The sequence below is a fragment of the Geotrypetes seraphini genome, chromosome 4 (assembly GCF_902459505.1).
Source record: "Geotrypetes seraphini chromosome 4, aGeoSer1.1, whole genome shotgun sequence".
In the NCBI taxonomy this organism is placed as follows: Eukaryota; Metazoa; Chordata; class Amphibia; order Gymnophiona; family Dermophiidae; genus Geotrypetes; species Geotrypetes seraphini.
In genome coordinates this window covers 210,107,144-210,133,366 of record NC_047087.1, presented here as the reverse complement: position 1 = coordinate 210,133,366, position 26,223 = coordinate 210,107,144, and the positions used below count along the sequence as shown (strand labels likewise).

General features: G+C 39.1%; 1 protein-coding gene across 5 annotated transcripts in view; it reads right to left on the bottom strand.

Annotated features, from left to right (window-relative positions):
• Positions 1 to 26,223, bottom strand: part of LOC117360129 (loricrin-like) — a 132,843-nt gene that overhangs the window by 23,340 nt on the left and 83,280 nt on the right. For 3 of the 5 annotated variants that reach the window (XM_033943834.1, XM_033943835.1, XM_033943836.1), the window contains exons 7-8: positions 10,690 to 10,809; positions 10,452 to 10,571 (exon numbers count right to left, since the gene is read on the bottom strand). In XM_033943834.1, the coding sequence (XP_033799725.1) occupies positions 10,452 to 10,571; positions 10,690 to 10,809 (240 nt within the window). Of the gene's footprint in view, positions 1 to 4,146; positions 4,371 to 7,556; positions 7,653 to 8,716; positions 8,831 to 10,451; positions 10,572 to 10,689; positions 10,810 to 10,927; positions 11,015 to 11,132; positions 11,244 to 11,749; positions 11,870 to 12,524; positions 12,654 to 26,223 lie in introns of those variants that run through there. The other 2 variants (XM_033943838.1, XM_033943837.1) reach the window with 2 other exon arrangements.

Below are 26,223 nucleotides of genomic sequence, written 5' to 3'. Positions count from 1 at the left end.
ATAGGATTTGTGGCACGGGGTGGAGATCCAAGGTGGGACATGAAGATGGGGAGGCAGAAAGAACCTAGAAAGTGATCAGACCAAGGGACATGCTCCCAACGAGCATCTTCGGCAGAGGTTTTGTGTTCGGTCAGGTCGAGGAAGCTGATGATGTCTAGTGTGTGCCCCTTTTCGTGGGTTGAGGAGGATGCAGGACAAGGGAAACCTAGAGAAGTGAGGAAATTGTTGAATTCGGTTGCATCCTTGCTGGTGATGTCATCAAGGTGGAGATTAATATTGCCAATGATCAATAGTCTCTGAAATTTTAAGAAGGCACTTGTTATGGTCTCGAGGACAAGTTCGGAGGATTTATTCCAGGGGGTTGGTGGCTGGTATAGTAACAGGATACCTAATGGGTAGGGGTGGAGTTCATCCTTGACTGAAGCAATCATATATTCTAGTGAAATGTGGCTGCCCTTTTTGAGGAGCTGAATGTTGAGGAATGATTTGTAGAGGAGTGCTAGGCCTCCTCCTTTCTGTTTTATTCTAGGAGAGAAGAGGCCATGGTAGCCATAGGAGCAGAGTTTGTTTTGTGTGAATAGATCGTCTTTTTCGATCCATGTTTCTGTGATGCACAGGAATCCAGGATCTAAGTCAGCAAGTAGGTCCTTTAATACTTGGGTCTTGTTGCAAGCAGATCTAGTGTTACAGTAGAATGTTGGGACTGGGGTGAGAGAGTCAGAGGTGAGGTTGGGTAGATTGACAGGAGGAACTGGTTTTAGAAAGGAGTAGTTGACTCCTCGGAAGTTTTTATTGAAGGGGTGATTTCTGGTGCGCACTAGTGCGGGGATTCTGAGGCCAGGGCAAATATTATTGATATTTGTGGAGTCGAGTAGAATGGAGGAGAGAGGGTTCAGGCAGTGTTGGTAAATGAGAAGAGTAAGAGAAGAAGAGGCCAAGAGGGTGGCTTCATGGTGAGATCTAGGAGAACCAATAAGAGGACTGTGGCAGAACCTGATTGTTTATCGTGTGGGGATCTGGAATTAGAGGCTAGGATCTTGTTGGGAATTTGATAGTAGATGTCTTAGGACTTGTTTGAATTTCTGAATAGTGGCTTAAAACAGAAAAAGAACTTAGCACGGTGACTTAAAATGTTTCTAGTAGGACACAAGACGTAGGCGGAGGTAAAGTTTAGCAGCTGAATACTTCTAGTAACTATGCACCTAAAGGTAGATAATTTGGAAAATCATTCCAGGAGAAACAATTTAAGAATCCAAGGTTTGCTTGAACCAGATGGAAGCAAAAATTATATACATTGTGGATTATTTATATATAAACAGGTGTTAAACAGTGACCAGATTGAAGGTACAATAGAGCTCATGATTAAGATGGAACGTTCTCATGGAATGCTGGGACTAAGGAGGAACAACAAAAGACCATGCAACACAATTGTCTGCCTTCACACCTATGCTATAAAGTAAGATTTGTTATATAAGGTACAGCAACTGGGAACTGTCTGTTACCAGGAAGCACCTTTGGAGCTGTTTCAAGATCTTTCCTCTGATATACTTCAAAAGCACCAAACAATGAAAGAGGTTACTACCTTGTTCCAGAAAGAGTGAATTATGTAAAAGTGGTTGTTCCTGTTTATTCTGCTGTACAGTAGACCAATCTATTGAATCATGACTGTAGCAGAGACCTGGAAAAGTTTTAAAGCTTAGATCCAGTTACACCCTAGGACTCCAGAAAATGTTCTTTCCCTCCTTTATTGGCATAAGTACAGGAGCAAGGAAGGTGACTGCAACAGAATTGCTGATGGAACAGTAGTGCAAAATCTATGTGTGGAACATGGTTTTCTGTTTATTTGGTTTGTATTAGTTCAGAGTGCTTTGTGTATATGATTTTTATGGTTGAAAATGAGGTGCTTAAGAGCATGATTGACTTGGAATAGGCAGCAAACTGAAATGATTGTTATTATTTCTTTGAAGCTGGGAGTCAGAAGTATTGTAAGGAGCTTATGAGAATGATCTGTTTGTACTCGTAGACATATTCATATCGGGGTAGTGGAGATACTGATGAGTTAAGCAGAATGATTCAGTAGCAGGGGTGTTTTTATGGAATACAGTAATTTGGCTGGACCACTTAGGTTGCTTTCAGACATCCAGAAATGTAAAAGGGTACCAAAGACAACTTTATTTATGGAGGCTTTTTCTTGAGATTTAACTCATTTTAGTAATTCTGGAGAACCTTTGATGAATGTAAATTATTTGCTGTTGTACTATTATTTATGATTATGTGTGCACCCTGTGAACTGCTAGATCTAAGCAGGATATAAGTTTATAAATAAATAAATATTAAGCATTATCTTGAGTGTGTGGTTTAAAAAAGCTTGAGAAGAGCAAATTACAGAAGTAGCCTAATCACATTATAATCTTATTGAGGGTATCTTTGCTGGAAATCTTGATATGATAAAGATGGGAAGTGAAATATGTTATTGTCCTCGGATTGATGGATCATGACTGCAACAGGGATTATAGTAGAATATTGAGGGTATAAGATCGCCAAGTAAATAAAAACAAAAATACTTTGCAGTGTCATCTCGCAAGCATTTCCCTCCTGCAGGAAACCAAGTTTCCAAGTTTATTTATAATTTGATAGACCAGCCATCAACAAGTATCTGATCGGTTTACAGAGCTAAAATTAACTCTTTAAAATAATTTAATAAATAAATAAAAACCCACTTGGATGATGTTGAACACCAGCAACTAGTGTATGAAGGGGTGAAAAGTTATTACAATTTAGTGCGCCTTCTCAGGAGTAGCTCAGACACTCTGAAACTTTCTACTATTTCTACTTCAGAATGCAGGTTAAAATCTGGCTTTTCTCCCAAGCCTTTAATACGTTTGGTGACTGGCTGTCTACTTGCTCTGCAGCTGGACTAACTTGATGTACACGAGAATGACATGGGAACAAATTTTTTCCCGTTCCCACGGAAACTCATTTTTCTGTCCCATCCCCATATGTTCTTTTCCTGTCCCTGCCCAATTCCTGCAAGCTCTATCCTCATCTGCACAAGCCTCAAACACTTTAAAGTCATAAGTAGCAACATTCTAGAGCTTAGATTGTGATGTCATAATGCCTCATTCCACCAATGCCTAAGCTCTGTCCTCATCAGAACAAGACTCAAACACTTTAAAATCGTAAGTGTTCGAGACTTGTGCGGTTAAGGCAAAGCTTACAGAAATGGGGTAAGGACAGGGATAGTGACAAAACTTGTGGGGACGGAGCAGGGGGATTGAGGTCCTGTGGGGACAAGGAAAAATTTGTCCCAAGTCATTCTTTAATGTACACCCAGTTTCTTAGACCAGTTCATATATCTTTTTCAACTGTAATTTGCCTTCAGTTTATTCACCCATCTATTTATCTCAATTGATTTTGCATTACCCATATTTGTCTCGTCTATATATCTCTACTGCATATAATTCCCTGACTATAAGTGAGATGTTTCATTGTGTTGTATAAATAGCATTAACTTCATATCTATGTTATTTCAATGTTCTTCCATGCTGTCTATTATAATGAGAGGGAGTCTATAGGATGTTACCTCTCTCCCTAGACAGTACTCCCTCACAGTGTCAGAGCCTATGGCTTGACTGCCCTGGGTAGGCCCACTCTTGCTATTAGAAGCTAAGCAGGGTCTGGCCTGGATGGGGGACCACTGGGGAATACCAGGTGCTATAGGCTGCAGGGCCCTATGTTGGGCAGCAGCAACATAGTGGAGCTGCACCCTGTGTGGGAGAAGGCAATGACAAACTACTCATGTGCCTTGAAACATCTCAGGAAGGATTCCTCACTCTGCATGCAGCCATGAGTTGATGGTCAACTTGAAGGCATATATATATATATACCGGTATACACACACATGTCAGAGCCACCTTAAAACTTACCCTCCCACCCGGGAGAGAAGTGATATGGGAGGGCTAAATCCAGGAGGGCATGGTCCAGGAAGTATATAAGCTAAGACTATATATAGGTTTAGGAGGCCCAGAGGGAAACAGTGACACCCAACAGCATACAGTTATACTATCTTCAGTAAATATCTTCTTAAAGACATTAATTAATCCAAATAAATAAGAAATATATTAAGAAATCAACAGAGAAATGTGATATGCTTAGGGATTGCTTTAATATGTCAGGGAAACTACATTTAATCTACTGATGAATTTTGATGACAAAACAATGTTGGGATTATTATTAAAGATTAATCTTTTGAAATTAGAATGATTGCCAATTTAAATGCAGGAGGTAATATGTTTGATTCTGATTTGTGGAAAGGGGAGTCGCAGTGTTGCCCATTCACTTCTTGGATCCACCGGTGCTTTGACATCCACCTGGAACAAGAACCACAGAATTAGTGGATCACACTTTCTAAGGCTTTCCTGTATACTTCCCATTACTTCCTTTCCTATGTAAGGATTATTTATGAAATTTTCTTGTAATTTGATGCTTTCATTCATTTATTACATCCATCACACACGAGAAGAGCACTAGGCTTCTGCCATCAGCAAAGATTCACATGATGAAAATTAAGGAAATAGACAATTATGATTGCTTAGGTTGCCTCTTACTTTAATTCTCTCCTAATATGTAAATCCCTTTCCTTTTTTATTTATTTATTTATTTATTTTGTATTTCAGACTTTTAGAGAACTAGCAAGCAGGGAAACAATATTTTAGGTAATCCTGGATATATGAATAAGGAAAGGATAGAAAGGATGACTAAGATAGGAACAGGGTTTTTGTTTTTGTTTTTTTTTTTGGGGGGGAGGGTTGGGATACAAGAAGATTGGAATTAGACACAAGTGTCATTTTTGCTATTACAGGGGTGCTCGCTTTCCACTGTCTTCAAGGGATTTGCAGAACTTCCTTGGGGGCCTCTTCCAGGGGCCAAGTTTCACCATCACCATGTTAAAAGTGGCTTTTTTTAAATTATACATGCTTTTCTACAGCTAGGAACATGTGAAGTTCTCAGCCTTGGCAATTTTTTCTAATATTTATTTAGAGGATACAGATAGCATTTGCATTTTTAGATAAATATTGCAAAAAGAATGGCAATATGCCTTGAATTTGTTTTAACAGCCACATTTGATACTGTTGTTCATGAGATCCTGCTTTTCAGATTAACGCTGGGTTTTACTAAACAGTGCTAGATGTTTTAAGCATGAGCCAGTAGGCTCTGACTCTAAAAACCTCTCACGCCATTTCGTAAAAGGAGCCCTAAGTTCTTTGAGCATAGCAGGAACAGTTCTAAGATGGTTTAAAGAGTTTTTGATCAACAGGTCTTACCAAATTAAAATGGATGACTATCGTTTGCTTGGAATCATTTAGGTGAGGTCCCCAATTTTGTTTAAAGTTCATATGACCTCTTTAAGGACAGTTTGCAAAATGTAGAGGTTTTACATTATTTATATGTAGATGATATTATTATTTTTCCATTTACTACCTTCTTTGACAAAACTCGAAATTAACTGAAATTGTTGAACAGTTTTGAAAGATGGTCCAGTTTCAATGATTTGAAATTAAATAAAGATAAGACCAAATTACTAAGGTTGAGCAATCTCAACAGATTGATTCCTTAGTCTTTGACCCTTTCTATGCACCTATCTTTATAGGTGTCTAAATCAGCTAAAGTTATTAGATTTAGTTTAGATACCAATGAGCTGGTTAAGAAACTTCAGACACTGCAAAATGATTCAGCACTTATGATCTTTAAGGGCTAGACCTTACCACCAGCATTGAGCTGGCGTTTCTTCTAGCCGCGTAGCATAGGTTTAGCGCACGCTAAAATGCTGCGTGGACTAAAATGGCTAATGCAGCTTAGTAAAAGGAGCCCTAAATGTCATAAATTTATTTATTTTAAAAATTTCTATACCATCAAATTCCTACGCGGTTTACATAATATGCACATACATAATAGCTAAAACAGCACAAAAGGAGCAAATCATCTAAAATTTAAAAGCACAGTGTTTCCTGACAAGTCAGACCTTATAAAAAAGCATTTACAAACAATGGGCAACTTTTATTAAGCTGCGTTAGCGTTTTTAGCGCACGCAGCATTCTAGCGCACACGAAACCCGTTCTGCGTGGCTAGAACTAATGCCAGCTCAATGCTGGTGTTAGCGTCTAGCGTGCGTGGCAATTTAGCGTGCGCTATTCCGTGCGTTAATGCCCTAACTCGGCTTTGTAAAAGGAGCCCAATGTGTTTTGAGGAGCTTCCTAAAAAGTTCCTCTATCAGCACATTTTCTCAGCTGCCCTATCAGTGAATTCCATCATGTCACTCCAGCACAACAAAAAGTCATTGCACAAGTTTTGACCTTTCTCGGATTAACATGGTCCTTTAACAGAGCAGAATTTTCAGAATGTAATAATCTTTTATGCTGATAAGTAATCATCTTACTCTTAAAGTACTCTGGGATTATGCCATTCAAAAATTGATGACAAATCATTGCAGCCTTGTACTGTACTCTAAATGCTTTATGTTGATTCAATTGCATTGGCTTCCTATAGGAGCTCAAAAATTTTAATTTAACCTCATTTTACTAAGCCGTGATAGAGGCTTTTATTATGGCCAAAGGCGCTAATTGCTCCGATACGGCTTCGACACTCTTAGAATTCCTATGAGAGTTATAGCATTTAGTGCCCCAGACTGCGGTAAAAGCCTCTACTCCAGCATAATAAAAGAAGGCCTTCATTTTTTGAGGGAGCTGGATCAGAATATACGATTCAATTATTCTCTTTTTCAGAAATCTTAAAACTCTATTGTCTTGTTTTATCTGTTATATAATTTTCTTTAACATAAGGTATATGTATTTCAGAATCCTTAAAGGTTCTTTTGGTTTTCAAATTGTCCAGTATTGGATCTCTATTATAATAAGTCTTAGAAATTTGAATTCTTATCCTCTTTTCCTATACTTCTTTAAAATCATATTTTTTCCTGAAATGTTGATCTTAAATAATATTTATTTATTATATCTCACAGTTAATTTGCTGGTTGCTTTGCAATATACTACTGCTATGTAATCCACTTTGGACCTGATGGGATTCAGTAAAATATAAATATAAGATTAGATAAAAGATGGATATTGAACCAATGAAAAGGTTAGTAAGGACTCCTGAGGAAGTCATATGCTGCCAAAACACGGAAAGTGTTGGGTCCCTAGTATATCCATTCAATTTAGTTTTCACTGCCTCATCCGTTTTAATAAATTGGTTTCATTTTGGACTCCTGCTCTTATTCTGTTTATTTGTGGCCCTTCCACTTTATGTATTTTGTCTCTGATAGGTTTAGTTTAGCATAGCATAAAGTGGTCAGGCTCTTATTCAAAATAAAAATAAAATGTGGATCTATGTGGTACAATGATAGTTAATAAAATCCCAATGGATATCACATAAAATATCTTCATCATTATATTAACACTATTGAGGAATTTCCTAAAACCAAGCCCAAAATATGTGAATGTTTTATATTGTTTATAAAATGATAATAATGGTGATTATACAAAACCTAAGACCCTTACCTTGGCCTTTGTTTTGGGATGACTCATAAGATCCACCCTGTGAGGTCTGACCACACTGTCCTCCATCATTACCACTCTTGGAAGATGACCTTGTCTCTAACCATGCAAAGCACAACAGAGGAAGAAGAATGATTTTGTTAGTCTTTTGCTCTGTCTGCATATTCATTCAAAGCTATTTCTAGATCTTCCCTGTACACTATGATTCCTTCTATCACTTATCATGAAGGGACTCTAATTCTTGACAATAAGTTTCACTCTTTCAGTTATAATCTGGAGTCCCTTCCTCTTTGAGACAGCGAATGATGATGACACAGTATTCTAATCTCAGATGAAATGAAAATATAAAGAAGAGTTTCAAAATCACAGCAATGCCTCACAAATTTGACTTGTTTTTCAGCTCACAAGAACGCCTTTTATCCGGTTGTAATCCCTATGGTTCCCTAGAATGTGGTTTTAATACCTTAGGACCCCTGAGAAAGTAGTGGGTTTTTTTCAAAACACGGACAGTGTCAGGTCCCGGTTTATCATCCAATTGGGCCATATTTTGGATGTTTTTATTGTAATTCACAATGACATGTTATGAAAAGTGGAATATCAAACTGTATTAAGCTATAAAATAGAGCCATAGAGCATAGAGCCATAGAGTTGCTGGAAATTCTTGGGACGTGTTTACTAAAATATAAAATAAAAATAAACTACACATAATTATACTATTTTATCATTTTCATGCATAAATGTGGTTCAAGTCAACTTCTACTTAGGCTCCGTCCATGTGTATACCCACCAGGAATACTGATATTTGCACTCATGTATACAGATATGCACATGTATGCTGATATAGACATGTAAATTCTGGGTTTCTAAATATTTGTGCCTTTCTTATAAAACTACTCTTATGGATTTAATTTTTGACTCCCCTTGTAATTCCTCCCATTCCACCTAGAATTGTGTGGATAAATTAGCATTGGGCTCAAAATTGATTTGGAATTGATTTAGGTGGCTAACTCTGAAATTAACCAAATAAATCATTCTGAATATTCACTTGCAGATTAATCATTATGTTTGCTATAAATTTCTGAATACAGCTACCTTCAAAGATCTTGCAACAGATTATGAACAGGTTCTATGTAAAAAAAATGTTATGACGAATTAACACTTACGGGTATAAGATTGTCCTTTGTCTTGGCAGGAGCCACTTACTGTACTTTGAGAGCTCTGTGAGCTCTGACTCCATTGTCCTCCAGAGCCGCTGCCATGGCCACTTGTGGATATTTCTGAAGAACAAAACACAATATGAATTATGACTTTTTGAATGTTTAGTAAAGCCTATTTGAATATAAGAGTCCATGTGAACATGTCAGCAAGTCTCCCCAGCTGACAGAGCCGCATATAAGTACAGCAACATAAAAGATAAGTGTTGTTACTAGGGGCTCCTTTTATCAAGCCGCGCTAGCGGGGTTAACGCGCGCAACGTTTCATCACACGCTAACCCCTGCGCTGGGCCAAAAACTACCGCCTGCTCAAGAGGCGGCGGTAGCAGCTAGCACGGCCGGCGGTTTAACACGCTATTATGCGTGTTAAACCGCTAGCGCGGCTTGATAAAAGGAGCCCTAAGAAAAGAAATATATATAGTAATAGTTTAAAATTAATTTTAAAAAAGTATAACTATGGATCACATGATGATCTCAAGCAGCTACTCCTTAACAAATAAGAAAGGATTGCTGCATCAATATCCAATTATCCATAAGGAAGTAATTAAAATTCTTTGAACATTGATTAGGATCACACATTATTGATGAGGATAGATGTGTATACATATATGGGTGGCAATTTAAGTTTAAAGCCAACTGGTTACTTGTTATTTGAATATAAGAGCATTCACAGCTTCCTGGATATAGTCGTCATAACTACAGTCCTTGGTCAGAAGAAACAAACCACAATTCTCTCTTCAACTTGGCATACATGCAGCTTGAATTTTGAAACCAGATGTCTTTATCTGAGTGATAGGTAGAGCTTCATTCTGCCCAAAGACTGTAAAAACTGACCCTGCATCATAGTCATTTCAGATGATCTAGAGCAGTGGCTTCCAACCCTTTCCTGGAGAACCACCAGCCAGCCGGATTTTCAGGCTAGCCCTAATGAATATGCATGAGCGAGATTTGCATTTAGTGGAGGTGATATGCATGCAAACCTGCCTTATGCATATTCATTAGGGCTAGCCTGAAAACCTGACTGGCTGGTGGACCTCCAGGACAGGGTTGGGAACCGCTGATCTAGAGAATAGCAGAGGGACAACTTATCATTGGGCCTTTGGGCCAACTCTAGAACCCTAAATATACCATTAAAAATAAACCATGTGCCTTTTATCTTGAATGAAATTTAATAACAGCACAATGTCATTATCAGAATCAATTTTCATTGTACTAAAAAGTTTCAACATCTATGAATGCAAACATCTTTAAAGACAGGAGGCAATATTCAAAGGAATTTAACCAGGCTGAACTGGCAGGCACTTAAATGTGTTGTACAGTTGAATATTTCCCAACTAGCCATTCCCTAATTGTGTGGGTTAAGAATGGGTTGGGGGAAGACTGAGCCACAGGTTGATAGTTATGTTTCTCTTCCTTTCAGGGATGATAAATGGTACCAATAAAAAATCCCAAAATTCATTCTTTGTACAGGAGCTGAAATTAGCTTTGGGCCCACACCGCATTCTAAAGCATGGCTTTAAACTATGAACCTTTAAATTTGAATTATAAAATTGAATTGCCAGTAACAGAATCATCTATCCATGTATTAAAACGTTTAGAATGACATCCCCAAAGATAATACAGATTTTTTTTTTTAAGTGTTTCTATGCAAAAAATAAATTGATTATAATGAATAGAAACTTACGTCCAGAGGATTGACCTCCCTGTTGGCAGGAGCTGCCTCCTCCCTGAGAGATCTGTGAGCTGTTTGAGCTCTGACTCCACTTTCCTCCACAGTCACTGCCCTGGCTAGTTGTAGTTGTTTCTGATGGCCCAGAACAGAAAAACAATCATGATTCTATGAATGTAAACATCTCTAAAGATCACACTATAATTTTAAAATAATTTCTAAGGAAAATGAATTGCAATGAATGGAAACTTACGTCCAGAGGATTGACCTCCCTGTTGGTAGGAGCTACCTCCTCCCTGAGAGATCTGTGAGCTGTTTGAGCTCTGACTCCACTTTCCTCCACAGTCACTGCCCTGGCTAGTTGTAGTTGTTTCTGATGGCCCAGAACAGAAAAACAATCATGATATTATGAATGTAAACATCTCTAAAGATCACACTATAATTTTAAAATAATTTCTAAGGAAAATGAATTGCAATGAATGGAAACTTACGTCCAATGATTTGAGAGCTCTGAGAGCTCTGTGAGCTCTGACTCCCCTGTCCTCCACAGCCGCTGCTCTGGACAGTTGTAGATGTTTCTAAAGGACCAGAACAGGAAAAGAGTCGTGATTCTATTAATGCAATCTTCACTAAAGATCGCACAAAATCTTTTAAATAATTTCTTATGACACTGTATCGCAATGAATGAAAACTTACTTCCACTGGATTGAGTATTCTGTTGGCAGGAGCCAGCTCCACCCTGAGAGCTCTGTGAGCTCTGACTCCACTGCCCTCCACTGCCACTACTCTGGACAGTTGTAGATGTTTCTAAAGCACCAGAACAGGAAGAGTCATGATTCTATTAATTCAAACTTCACTAAAGATCGCTCAAAATCTTTTAAAATAATTTCTTAGAAAACTGCACAGTAGTCCCCCTATATTCCCGCGAATCTCGAAAAACCACGAATACGGTTTTTCATGGGGGAGCCTGAAAAGGGCAGCAGGAGAGCAGCCGGAGTGCCGCGAGTGCAGGAAATCACTCGGGTTACGCTCCGACCACCTTTTCCTGCAGTAAGTCGGGCCTTATCCAATCAGGAGCTGCGTGTCAAAGCAGCTCCTGATTGGATAAGGCCCAACTTAGTGCAGGAAGAGTCGGTCGGAGTGTACCGTGAGTGATTTCCTGCACTCGCGGCGCTCTGGCTGCTCTCTCCTGCCTCTCCCGCTGCCCTCTCCTTGGCGGTTCTCAGTCAGAAAATACCGCGAATGACTGGGACCACGAACCGCCGACCGCGAACTACCAGGGGAACACTGTATTGCAATGAATGAAAACTTACGTCCAGTGATTTGAGTCGTATTTTGGCAGGAGCCAGCTCCACCCTGAGAGCCCTGTGAGCTCTGTGAGCTCTGACTCCACTGCCCTCCACTGCCACTGCCCTGGCTAGATGTAGATGTTTCTGTTGACACAGAAAATAAATAGAATCATGATTCTGTGACATTTTGGTATTTGCTTAAATATGGATTTTCCCCACATTTTTAACTTTTTCCTATGTAGACAACCTCATCATAGCAGCAGTCCTTAGGTAGAACCTGCAAACTTAATTTTTTTAAACTTCTACATATCGTACCAGAAACTATAAATGATACCTCTTCTGGGTCTGCAAATTATCCAAGTTTTCCACAGACCTCTATGCTAGTTATTATTATTTGTTTGAATTTAATATTTATTTATTCAGTTTTCTATACCGTTCTCCCAAGGGAGCTCAGAATGGTTTACATTAATTTATTCAGGTACTCAATCATTTTTCCCTGTCTGTCCCAGCGGGCTCACTATCTACCTAATGTACCTGGAGCAATGGGGGAGATTAAGTGACTTGCCCAGGGTCACAAGGAGTAGTGTGGGTTTGAACCCACAACCCAGGGTGCTGAGGCTGTAGCTTTAACCATTGCACCACACACTATTGCATATCTACAGTGATATTGAGCTAATAAGAGATCTAGAAGATTATAATTTAAATGAAATATAGATATTTAATCTTAAGTAAAAAATAATAATAAACACTGCATCCTTAACAAAATCAAGTTATTGAATTATAATGAAATGAAACTTACGTCCTTTATTTTGGCATGAGCTGTTGCCTTGTTCCTGTTGATTCCACTGGCTACTTCCCTTGGAAGACATGGTTCTTTTTTTCCTGTTTAGAACAGTACAGACCCAGAAGAGAGATTCTTTTTAGCTTTAGACTTGTCTTTATGAGCATGCATTTATATACCCAGTTACTGTCACTCCCTGTGTCAAATGTCATGTGTGCCTTGGTGGAGTCTTTGAATAGCGAATAGGAGTTTAGCATCACCCATTTAATTTTGTTAATTCTTTAATTATTCTCTGACCCAAAGGTAAGGTGGGTATCACCGGTGTAAGTTCTTAATTTGATATTTGAAATGACATGATGGCATGCTTCATACGTAATCTGTACCTTGTTACTTTTTTGGGGACTAATTATTTTCTAAACATAGCCCTTTGTAAATATTCAAACCAAAGTATGAGCCTGCATTCAAATTCACAGAAATGTGTTTGCATGCATTTAAAAGGCAATTCTTTAAGTTAAGCACTCATATTTACATGCCAGTTACACACATGAATATTTAGGACATATTCTGTTCATTATATCACCTACGATACTTTTTGCAAAACTATGGGCTCCTTTTACAAAACTGCAATAGCGTTTTTAGCGCACGCAGGATTGCCGCACATGCTAAACCCGCACTACGCGGCAAGAACTAACACCAGTTCAATGCGCTAAAACTGCTATCACAGCTTTGGAAAAGGAGCCTTATGTTCTTAGTAACAGCCCCCACATTATGGTACGCTCTTCCACTTTGTCTTCATTAGGAAACCTCTCTAGCTAAATTCAAATCTGGTCTCAATACCTTTTTATTTAAAGACGCATACAGTATTATATAATTGGCATAAATCAGAACATAAACATTTACGTTATCATCTGATTGCGGTATCATTTATATCAACCCTATATCCTCTTTTCTCATGTAATTTCCCTTCACTTTCTTTCCTCTCAAGATACAGTAAAACCTTGGTTTGCGAGCATAATTCGTTCCGAAAACATGCTTGTAATCCAAAGCTTTCATATATCAAAGCAAATTTCCCCATAAGAAATAATTGAAACTCAGATGATTTGTTCCACAATGCCAAAACTTTAATACAAAATACTGTATGTACTTGTATTGCAAGACCTTGCTTGTATATCGTTAAAATTTAATAAAATGGTTTGCTTGTCTTGTAAAACACTTGCATATCAAGTTACTTGCAATCCAAGGTTTTACTGTATTGGAGTTACATAAGAACATAAGCAATGCCTCCGCTGGGTCAGACCTGGGGTCCATCGTGCCCAGCAGCCCGCCCATGCGGCGGCCCAACAGGTCCAGGACCTGTGCAGCAATCCTCTATCTATACCCTTCTATCCCCTTTTCCAGCAGGAAATTGTCCAAGCCTTTCTTAAATCCTAGTACCGTACTCTGCCCTATTACATCCTCTGGAAGCGCATTCCAGGTGTCCACCACACGTTGGGTAAAGAAGAACTTCCTAGCATTCGTTTTGAATCTGTCCCCTTTCAATTTTTCTGAATGCCGTCTTCTTCTTTTATTTTTTGAAAGTTTGAAGAATCTGTCCCTCTCTACTCTCTCTATGCCCCTCATGATCTTGTAAGTCTCTATCATATCCCCTGTAAGTCTCCTCTTCTCCAGGGAAAAGAGACCCAGTTTCTCCAATCTCTCAGCGTATAAAAGGTTTTACATCCCTTTAATCAGACATGTCGCTCTCCTCTGAACTCTCTCGAGTAACGCCATATCCTTCTTAAGGTACGGCGACCAGTATTGAACGCAGTACTCAAGATGTGGACGCACCATTACCTGATACAGCAACAGGATAACTTCTTTCGTTCTGGTTGTAATACCCTTCTTGATTATACCTAGCATTCTATTCGCTCTCTTAGCGGCCACTGCGCACTGTGCCGTCGGCTTCATTGTCATGTCCACCATTAACCCCAAGTCCCTTCCTTGGGTACTCTCATTCAATAACATCCCTCCCATCATATAATTGTACCTCGGGTTTCTGCTTCCCACATGCAATACTTTACACTTCTCAATGTTGAACTTCATCTGCCATCTTTATTCTTTTTCCCGTAATGTCTCCATTTTGTAGGGGTTTTTTTCTTTCTCTTTTATTATTATTGAGTTGTTTTTAATTATTTTATTCCCCTCCCCCCAATTACCTTCTAATTGTACAACGCTCAGACATTTGTGTGCAGTATATCAAGACTAAAATAAACTTGAAGCTAAGGCTACCAGGCCTGTGAATACCAGGATTAGTCAAGTGGTTAAGTCAGCAGGTTGTGAACAAAAGCATTCAAATACCACTATAATGCCTTGTGGTCTGAACAAGCCCCTTAATGGGGAAGTTATCAACATGGACTACTTTTAAGTTGTGATAGTTTACCACAAGTAGGGTTATTTTTGTAGCAGGTCTCATTGTATTAAATAACTTGGCTTATGATAACTATTCCCCCCTTAACCCTCTATTATCTCAGATACAAACTATGATTATAAGCTCTCTGAAGACAGGGAATTGCCTACTATACGTGAATGTAACTTTAGTTCACTGGACAGACATAAGCAAAATAGTATAACATTAGCATTTGCATTCCCGTCACCTGCAACTGAAAGCTAATCACCATCAATCAATAATCACACAACTCAGTTTTATGGGAATAAATATTTGGCCGCAGCTTTATTATCTATCTGAATATTATCTGAATATTATCTTCACTTACAATACAATCTGTGTCCAAAAACCAACAAACCCCCAATGCATATTTCACACATCCCCAGGGAGCTATTCGGTGTTGAAACTAGCTCCCGTTAAATCTTTAAATTTATAACATTCCCCCAAACATGGCCCACGGTGACGCAAGGCCATGCTTCCCCTCCCCCCAAACATGACCCACGGTGATGCAAGTCCATGCTTCCCCTCCCCCCAAACATGATCCACGGTGATGCAAGGCCATGCTTCCCCTCGCAGCGGTATCGCATACGAGTGTTACATTTATTTATTTATTAACTGCTCATCTCCCAGATCCAACTGGGCCAAACCCCATTTTCCGCCCCACCCAAAGCTGCGACCACCTCCCCCCAACCCCATAAGCTCCACCAAATCCACCCAAGTCGACATATAATATGTACACCACCCCACCCCACCCCACAGCACTAACACAAAACATAACACCAGTACAAATGGGAGGGAGGGAGGGATAATCTTTTCCTGAAGAGACTACTCTACTGTTCCCCTTTCTTCACAGAATTCACTCCAGCCTGCCACAATATCCAACCAATCACGTGACTGCTCCACCCCATCACCTTAGAAACCTCCTTAATCATTTTTCTTTCTTACAAGCTCTGTCTATTAACCCTTTCTTACTTCCTCTTATAAAATTGTCAATCCTTATTCTACAGACCCTTGATAACACCTCATATATTCCCCTTACCCTCTGTCCCCCCTACCATTTTACCCACATCATCATTCAATAAATATTACCAGCCGGTGACATCAGCTCAGCTAATGTTATATCACACCAGATGAATCTGGTGTTCTTCTAAATGGCGACAGGAGGTATCTTGCCAGTGCCTCCAGAAGGACAGCAGTGCGTCTAAGTCTGCGTTTGGATATTTTCAGAAAGACGTCCAAATTGAAATCTAGAAGAGAAAATGCCCATTTTCAAAACTGCAACACGTCTATCTTTCTTTCTTTCTTCTTTTTTTTTCCCCCCCAAAAATGATCTATCTAGATGTTTTGTCCCTTAGTGCATCTATAGTTTTGGCTATTTTCAAATACAAAAAAGTCTAAATGAAAAACACACAAAAAGAAGCCATCAGGACATTCAAACAGCCAGCCTTCTTAGCAAACAGACCACACAGACAGCTGAGCAGAGCAGAGAGGCACTCTATGGGGTACTTCAGTAAATGTCACATTTAAAAAGTCCCAGATACACATGTCACTTATACTGTACAGTATACCACAATAACAGCTTTTGCGCCTGCAGGTATCCTCTTTATGTAGATACAGTAGATTTTGGGTGGGTTTTGGAGGGCTCACCATACAATATAAGCAGATTATAGTGATGTGTACCTGAGACTTTTTAATCTGATGTTCACTGCAGTACCCCCTAAATTGCCCCTCTGATCTCCTGAGCTGGGTCTGTGTGACCATCTGAAGCTGTAATACAGGCTGGATGTACTGTTTCTTTCACATCTTTGGGTGGTGGTAAGGGGTCGGTGACCACTGGGAGATTAAGGTGGGGGGGGGCATGCTTTAATCGCTCCAGTGGTCATCTGGTCAGTTTGGGAACCTTTTTGACCCTTATTCATTTTTAAAACAGGTCTTTCCCCAAACATCTAAATGGTGCCCTGGGCATTTTGTTAAGTTTGATTATCCCTGCAGAAAGTCCAAGGCCTAAGCTCACACAAAACACACCTCTAACATACCCCCTTAAGATTTAGATGTACTGGAGAGAAAACAACCAGAAAGATGTCTAGAAAGTCTGCTTTGAAAATGGCCTCTTGGACATTTTGACTAGTAAGACGTCCAAGTCCCAGTTTATGCCATATTTTGGATGTCTATCATTTTTGAAAATGAGTCCCATATTGATAAGTTTCTGCTCTGTATTTCTGCTTACCTGTAAATATGCCCTCGGAGCACTTGCTGAACTTCAGAGCAGTTGAGAAATAATTTGTTTCAGGTACATTTAAGTTCAGTGACCAGAAAGGTGCCTTATTTTGGTGGATAAAAATGCCAAAAATCCACCTAATTCTATTCAGCAACAACCCATTTCCCTTACATAATGCATATTTGCAAGGGGAATGTACACATGGATAGAACTTGGGTGGCAAATTTGCATGAGTAAATTAGAGAATATTGTAAGTTATGTGAGTATCAATGACATTTAGGTGCAAGCATTTACTCTACTTTTGTTGCTGATATAAGTGTTCACCCTTAATTTTGTGGCTAACTCCAAGATTCAAATTGGCGAGTCTGGGATCTTCCGGAAGCATTGGATGCAGGCAGCCATTCGTACACTAGATGATGTTATATCAAATGGGAAAATGCTTGATTTATCACGACTGTGACAATCATTCGGCATTTCAAAATCTCAAAATTATAGATGGTTGTAGTTGAAGCAGGCCATTCAGAGTGGGTTCCCTGACTGGTGAAATCTAAAATGTCATTATAGCTTGCATGTCCTATGTTTCTAGACAGATTTACTAGGACATCAGGCCGCCAGGTGGTATAAATTAATTTCTGAATTCTTGAATAAAAAAACAAAAAATAGTCTTAGAAACATTTGGAGCATTGAGGTAAAGCAGTATATTTCTGCGTATCGATGGCCATGAATTTGGACTTGGAGGATGAGATGTACAGCATCATCATCTATGAGACAAACATGTTCTTTTTTTTTTTACATAGATCTTTTTGGACCCCTGTTCGTTTATACAAATTAAACAGTTCTAATTCTAATAGATGATGGCACTGCCATCTGGACATAGGGACATTGGATCATCTGTTGTTCTATTGTCCGTTGATCCTCAACTTTTGGAAGTCAATATGGGGCCAAATTTATATCATACTGGAATCAACAATTCCATTGACATATGAGGTAGTCATATGTGGAACAATACTGCATGTTAAGCCCCCTATGGACTGCTATAAATGCTGGCTTTTCCTAATTATGACCAGGGTAGCCATGCAAATGGTGACTCATAATTGGAAAAATTGGGATCGCCTTAGTTATATTTTTTGGTGGGAGAACTTATGTTTATGTTACAAGTATGAGAAGATGAATGCTGAAATGCTGGGGCATAATAAGTTATTCAAATTAGTTTGGGGTCCATTGACGTCTTTTGTGGCTTTGTTATAGTTGTGTTTTTTATTTTCTGGTTTTTTAGTATACACACATCCAGGGGAGGGAGGGTGGGGGGTATTTCTTTTGTCTTGTTCTATTACTTGATGAATGTGTTGGATAGGAAAGGGGTTTTATTTCTTCTGTATTACTATTGATTGTTTATAAGTGCTTATTATGATTATTAATGTATGTATGTATATTGTTGTGCACTTTTGTTAGTTTTGAAAACTTAATAAAGATTTATTAAAAAAAAAAAATTTAGGCATGCATATACCAGATTGCACTAGTTTTCTGTAATAGAAAATAGACCGCCTTTAAGGGATCTTCATCCACACAGTTTGTTTCAGTGTGATTTTCAGTTTTTAATCCACGAGTTTTCATATCAGGACTTCCAAGGACCCCTGAGGAAGACAGCATTGTTGAAACACGGATCGGGTTGAGTGCACAGCCTTCTACGGTTTAGGTCCTACCGTAGATATACTTTATGTGAATTATCAAATTGTACTTCTTTGAATAAAGCTTGCATCTTGAACATTACCATCTCCACAGAGTTTTTGTTTTCGCTTTTATATAATAGCTCAATTCTGGGTGTCCTGTTATAGAATTGCCCTGCTAATGTAAAGTGTCTTTATAAAATATTAATATGAATCCTATATCAAAGTTGTTAGAACACATGCAGACTCTGAAAAATTGTAGGCAGACTTTAGGAAATTGAAGACAGAGCGTCCAAATGGCAGATAAAACTTAACATGGACAAATGAAAAGTGAAAAAACCCAAAGCAAAATTGCAGAACATGTATAAGGTGCAGGAATTTATTTAATAGAAGTCATAAAAACATATATATATTAGCAATCAATAAAAGAAATAAAAATGATAATAAAAATAGGAATTATCCAAAGGCTGGTTCTTGTTGTAAAGCGTGCTGGACTTGACATGGTCCATGTTTCGAAAAACACTTCTTCCTCAGGGGTCCAGGAAGTTCAATACACAAAATATGCAAGGAACCTAAATGGTGAAAATAATTATACAATAATGCAAAGAAATCAGTTGTTGAACTCTCCTGATTGTGAAGCATGCTAATTTGATTATCGTGCACTAATCTGTTAGCGAACCATAGTAAAAGGGGGGGGGGGGGTTAGTGCAGCTTCACAATCAGGAAAGTACGACGACTGATTTCTTTGCTTTATTTTCAGCATTATTGCATAATTATTTCCACCATTTTGGCTCTTTGAATATTTTGTGTATTGAATTTCCTGGACTCCTGAGGAAGAAGTGTTTATCGAAACACGGACCGTGTCAGGTCCAGCATGCTTTACAACAAGAACCAGCCTTTGGATATAATTACTATTTTTATTTTATATTATCATTTTTATTTCTTTTATTGATGCTAATATATAACTTTTATTAAATAAATTCCTGGTGTTACACTTATTATGAGTTTTAAAAATGAATAAAGATTTTTTAAAATAAATTCCTGGACCTTGTACACGTTCTGCAGTTTTGCTTTGGTTTTTTTGTATTACATTTTCACTGCAGTACCTGTTGGTAATTTTTTTTTGCTTTGCCAAATGAAAAGTTATGCACATTGGAAGATTGGAAATTATAGTTACCATACACTAGGATCCACCTTAGCAGTCAGTGCCCAAGAAAAAGATCTAGGTGTCATCATAGACAACGAGCCAAAACCTTCCACCCAGTGTACGGCAGTGGCCAAAAAAGCAAACAAGATGCTAGGAATAAGACTAAAAATTTAATAATGCATTTTTTTACGTCATGGTATGACCTCATCTTGAGTATTGTATTCATTTCTGATCACCTTATCTCAAAAAAGGTTCAAAGAAGAGTGACCAAGATAATAAAGTGGATGGAATTCCTTTCATATGAGGAAAGACTAACGAGGTTAGGGCTCTTCATCTTGAAAAATATATGACTGGGGGGAGATATATGATTGAAGTCTATAAAATCCTCAATGATATAGAATGGGTACAAATGAACTGATGTTTCACTCGATCAAAAATTAAGAAGATTAGGGGGCATTTGATAAAGTTACAAGGAAATACTTTTAAAACCAATAGGAGGAAATATTTTTTCACTCAGCAAATTGTTAAGCTCTGGAATGCATTGCCAGAGGATGTGCTAACTATGATTAATGTTGTTAATGGGTTTAAAAAAGGTTTGGACAAGTTCTTGGAGGAAAAGACCAAAGTCTGCTGTTCAGACAAACATGGGGGAAGCCATTACTTGCCCTGGGTTCATTAATATAGAATGTTACAACTATTTGGGGTTTTGACAGGTACTTGTGACCTGGATTGGGACAGTGACAAAACATGTGTGGTCGGGACAGGGAAATTGAGTTCCTGCAGGGGTGGGGAAATATTTGTCCTTGTATCATTAATATTGGGCAGCATGTCAAGGACATGGAACACCAACCTGAGGAACAGGGTGATTCACTATAAGAGTTCACAGTTAAATCTGGCTCTATGGACACATAACTAAACTAACTAAACCTTAAGTTTATATACCGCATCCTCTCCATGAATATAGAGCTCGGCACGGTTTACAAGAGTTTAATAAAGGAAAAGAATAGCACATTGAGTTTAGTGGATTGAGTATAGGGGGGAGGAGAGCGTTACGTTTTTGTGAAAAGACTGGTTTTCAGGTGCCTATGGAATAGTTGGAAGGAGACCTGAGTCCAGAGTGGGGTAGTAAGGTTATTCCAAAGCCCTGTAATTCTGAAGAAGATAAATTTTCCCAGTTTTCCTGCATAGAGTATACCTTTTAGTGAGGGGAAGGAAAGTTTAAGTTTTTGGGTGGGCCTGATATTGTCAGGATTCGGGGAGTTCCAAGATAGAGGGAGCATGCCGTGTAGGATTTTAAAAGCTATGCAGGAACATTTAAAATGAACCCTGGCAATTATTGGGAGCCAGTGGAGTTTGGACAAAAGTGGGGAGACATGGTCAAATTTACGTTTTGCGAAGATCATCTTGGCCGCAGTGTTCTGAATTAGCTGAAGTCTATGAAGACTCTTTTTGGTTAGACTAAGGTAGATGGAATTGCAGTAATCTAGTTTGGGAAGGATGATGGATTGAACAACGATGGCAAAATGTTGTTGGCAGAAGCAGGATCTCACTTTCCTCAGCATGTGGAGACTGAAAAAGAATGATTTTACCAGGGAGTTGAGATGGTTGGTGAAGGAAATAGAAGAGTCGATGATGATGCCTAGAACTTTGCTTGAGAACTCAAGCTGCAACGTGGCACCAGAGGGCAGTGCGAAGAGGGTGGGCAACTGTTCTAATTTTGGACCGAGCCAGAGAAGTTTCGTTTTGGACTCGTTCAGTTTCATTTGAACAGAGAGAGACCAGGATTGGAGTTTAGTTATACAGGCTGTTATATTCTCAAAGAGGTTGGTAAGGTTCGAGTCTGTCTCGAGAAGGACAAGGATGTCGTCAGCATAGTGTAGATTGTTTCAAGGGAAGATTGATGGAAGATTTTCAGGGAAGACATGTACATGTTGAAGAGAATAGGGGATAGGGGTGATCCCTGCGGGACTCCACAGATCGGTTTCCAAGGAGCAGACATGATGCCATTTGTGTTGACAGTGTAGGAGCAGGAACGTAAGAAGTTCGAGAACCATTCTAAGACTGTGGAGTTGATGCCTATCTCAGAAAGTTGATAAATTAGAATATCGTGGTGGATGACATCGAATGCTACAGAGAGATTGAATTGTAATAGGACAGCAAACTTATTGCGAGAGTGTAATTGTTGCATCTTTGAAATGAATGAGACCAGGAGGGATTCGGTGCTGAAGTTGGGTCTGAAGCCGTATTGGTAAGGTAAGAGAATGGAGAATCTCTCTAGGTAGGATGAGAGCTGGGTGGAAATGATGGCCTCTAGCATTTTAATCAGGAGAGGGATGTTTGCTATGGGACTGTAGTTAGAAGGAGAGGAAGGGTCAAGATCGGCTTTTTTCAGTAATGGGGACAAGGCAATATGTCCATTTCTGCGGAGAATAGGCCTGATGTTAAAGCGGAGTTTATAAGTCCGGTAAGGGATGAGAGGGCCTGTGCAGGAATGTTCTCGTACAAGTAGGAAGGGAATGGATCTAAGGTACATTTGCAAGATTTCAGTTTGAGGCAGAGATTGGCAATCTGGTGTTCAGATATGAGTTTAAAAGAAGTCCAGGATCTGTCTGCTGGGATAGGGTTAGAGTCATTGGGGGCCAGATAGTTGTAGGAGACTTATGGGGGAAAGGAGCTTCTTATGGTAGTGATCTTTTCGTTGAAGAATTTTGTTAGGTCGTTTGCTGATGGGGAGGAGGGGGGAATGGTGGAGTCATTTTCGGAAGTTAAGGAGCGCCAGATGTTAAACAGTGTGCTGCTTTGGTTGTTGGATTGGGAAATTTTATCACCATAGTAGTTCTTCCTAGCTTTTTTTAGTACTGAATTATAAAACTTGATATTTTCCCTCCAGGATTGTCTGTCTGAAGGGGATTTGGATTTTTTCCATTTGCGCTCCAGTGCTCGACATTTCTGCTTCAGTTCTCTGTGGTACGGAAGATACCAAGGGGCTTTACGGGAGTAGGAGATGGATTTGGTAGATAAAGGGGCAAGAGCGCAATAGGTAGTCTTGGAGAGTTTTATCCAGTTGCGCCAGTTGGATTCTGGGTCGGTAGGCTTAAAACGGGAGGAAAGGTGATTGAGAAATTGGGACCAGAAGAATTTGCTCGTGATTTTTTTGCAGAAGGTGATAGGATTTGTGGCACGGGGTGGAGATCCAAGGTGGGACATGAAAATGGGGAGGCAGAAAGAACCTAGAAAGTGATCAGACCAAGGGACTTGTTCCCAACGAGCATCTTCGGCAGAGGTTTTGTGTTCGATCAGGTCGAGGAAGCTGATGATGTCTTGTGTGTGCCCCTTTTCGTGGGTTGAGGAGGATGCAGGACAAGGGAAACCTAGAGAAGTGAGGAAATTGTTGAATTCGGTTGCATCCTTGCAGGTGATGTCATCAAGGTGGAGATTAATATTGCCATTGATCAATAGTCTCTGAAATTTTAAGAAGGCGCTTATTATGGTCTCGAGGACAAGTTCGGAGGATTTATTCCAGGGGGTTGGTGGCCGATATAGTAACAGGATACCTAATGGGTAGGGGTGGAGTTCATCCTTGACTGAAGCAATCATATATTCTAGTGAAATGTGGCTGCCCTTTTTGAGGAGCTGAACGTTGAGGAATGATTTGTAGAGGAGTGCTGGGCCTCCTCCTTTCTGTTTTATTCTAGGAGAGAAGAGGCCATGGTAGCCATAGGAGCAGAGTTTGTTTTGTGTGAATAGATCGTCTTTTTCGATCCATGTTTCTGTGATGCACAGGAATCCAGGATCTAAGTCAGCAAGTAGGTCCTTTAATACTTGGGTCTTGTTGCAAGCAGATCTAGTGTTACAGTAGAATGTTGGGACTGGGGTGAGAGAGTCAGAGGTGAGGTTGGGTAGATTGATAGGAGGAACTGGTTTTAGAAAGGAGTAGTTGACTCCTCGGAAGTTTTTATTGAAGGGGTGATTTCTGGTGCGCACTAGTGCGGGGATTCTGAGGCCAGGGCAAATATTATTGATATTTGTGGAGTCGAGTAGAATGGAGGAGAGAGGGTTCAGGCAGTGTTGGTAAATGAGAAGAGTAAGAGAAGAAGAGGCCAAGAGGGTGGCTTCATGGTGAGATCTAGGAGAACCAATAAGAGGACTGTGGCAGAACCTGATTGTTTATCGTGTGGGGATCTGGAATTAGAGGCTAGGATCTTGTTGGGAATTTGATAGTAGATGTCTTAGGACTTGTTTGAATTTCTGAATAGTGGCTTAAAACAGAAAAAGAACTTAGCACAGTGACTTAAAATGTTTCTAGTAGGACACAAGACGTAGGCGGAGGTAAAGTTTAGCAGCTGAATACTTCTAGTAACTATGCACCTAAAGGTAGATAATTTGGAAAATCATTCCAGGAGAAACAATTTAAGAATCCAAGGTTTGCTTGAACCAGATGGAAGCAAAAATTATATACATTGTGGATTATTTATATATAAACAGGTGTTAAACAGTGACCAGATTGAAGGTACAATAGAGCTCATGATTAAGATGGAACGTTCTCATGGAATGCTGGGACTAAGGAGGAACAACAAAAGACCATGCAACACAATTGTCTACCTTCACACCTATGCTATAAAGTAAGATTTGTTATATAAGGTGCAGCAACTGGGAACTGTCTGTTACCAGGAAGCACCTTTGGAGCTGTTTCAAGATCTTTCCTCTGATATAATTCAAAAGCACCAAACAATGAAAGAGGTTACTACCTTGTTCCAGAAAGAGTGAATTATGTAAAAGTGGTTGTTCCTGTTTGTTCTGCTGTACAGTAGACCAATCTATTGAATCATGACTGTAGCAGAGACCTGGAAAAGTTTTAAAGCTTAGATCCAGTTACACCCTAGGACTCCAGAAAATGTTCTTTCCCTCCTTTATTGGCATAAGTACAGGAGCAAGGAAGGTGACTGCAACAGAATTGCTGATGGAACAGTAGTGCAAAATCTATGTGTGGAACATGGTTTTCTGTTTATTTGGTTTGTATTAGTTCAGAGTGCTTTGTGTATATGATTTTTATGGTTGAAAATGAGGTGCTTAAGAGCATGATTGACTTGGAATAGGCAGCAAACTGAAATGATTGTTATTATTTCTTTGAAGCTGGGAGTCAGAAGTATTGTAAGGAGCTTATGAGAATGATCTGTTTGTACTCGTAGACATATTCATATCGGGGTAGTGGAGATACTGATGAGTTAAGCAGAATGATTCAGTAGCAGGGGTGTTTTTATGGAATACAGTAATTTGGCTGGACCATTTAGGTTGCTTTCAGACATCCAGAAATGTAAAAGGGTACCAAAGACAACTTTATTTATGGAGGCTTTTTCTTGAGATTTAACTCATTTTAGTAATTCTGGAGAACCTTTGATAAATGTAAATTATTTGCTGTTGTACTGCTATTTATGATTATGTGTGCACCCTGTGAACTGCTAGATCTAAGCAGGATATAAGTTTATAAATAAATAAATATTAAGCATTATCTTGAATGTGTGGTTTAAAAAAGCTTGAGAAGGGCAAATTACAGAAGTAGCCTAATCACATTATAATCTTATTGAGGGTATCTTTGCTGGAAATCTTGATATGATAAAGATGGGAAGTGAAATATGTTATTGTCCTCGGATTGATGGATCATGACTGCAACAGGGATTATAATAGAATATTGAGGGTATAAGATCGCCAAGTAAATAAAAACAAAAATACTTTGCAGTGTCATCTCGCAAGCATTTCCCTCCTGCAGGAAACCAAGTTTCCAAGTTTATTTATAATTTGATAGACCAGCCATCAACAAGTATCTGATCGGTTTACAGAGCTAAAATTAACTCTTTAAAATAATTTAATAAATAAATAAAAACCCACTTGGATGATGTTGAACACCAGCAACTAGTGTATGAAGGGGTGAAAAGTTATTACAATTTAGTGCGCCTTCTCAGGAGTAGCTCAGACATTCTGAAACTTTCTACTATTTCTACTTCAGAATGCAGGTTAAAATCTGGCTTTTCTCCCAAGCCTTTAATACGTTTGGTGACTGGCTGTCTACTTGCTCTGCAGCTGGACTAACTTGATGTACACGAGAATGACATGGGAACAAATTTTTTCCCGTTCCCACGGAAACTCATTTTTCTGTCCCATCCCCATATGTTCTTTTCCTGTCCCTGCCCAATTCCTGCAAGCTCTATCCTCATCTGCACAAGCCTCAAACACTTTAAAGTCATAAGTAGCAACATTCTAGA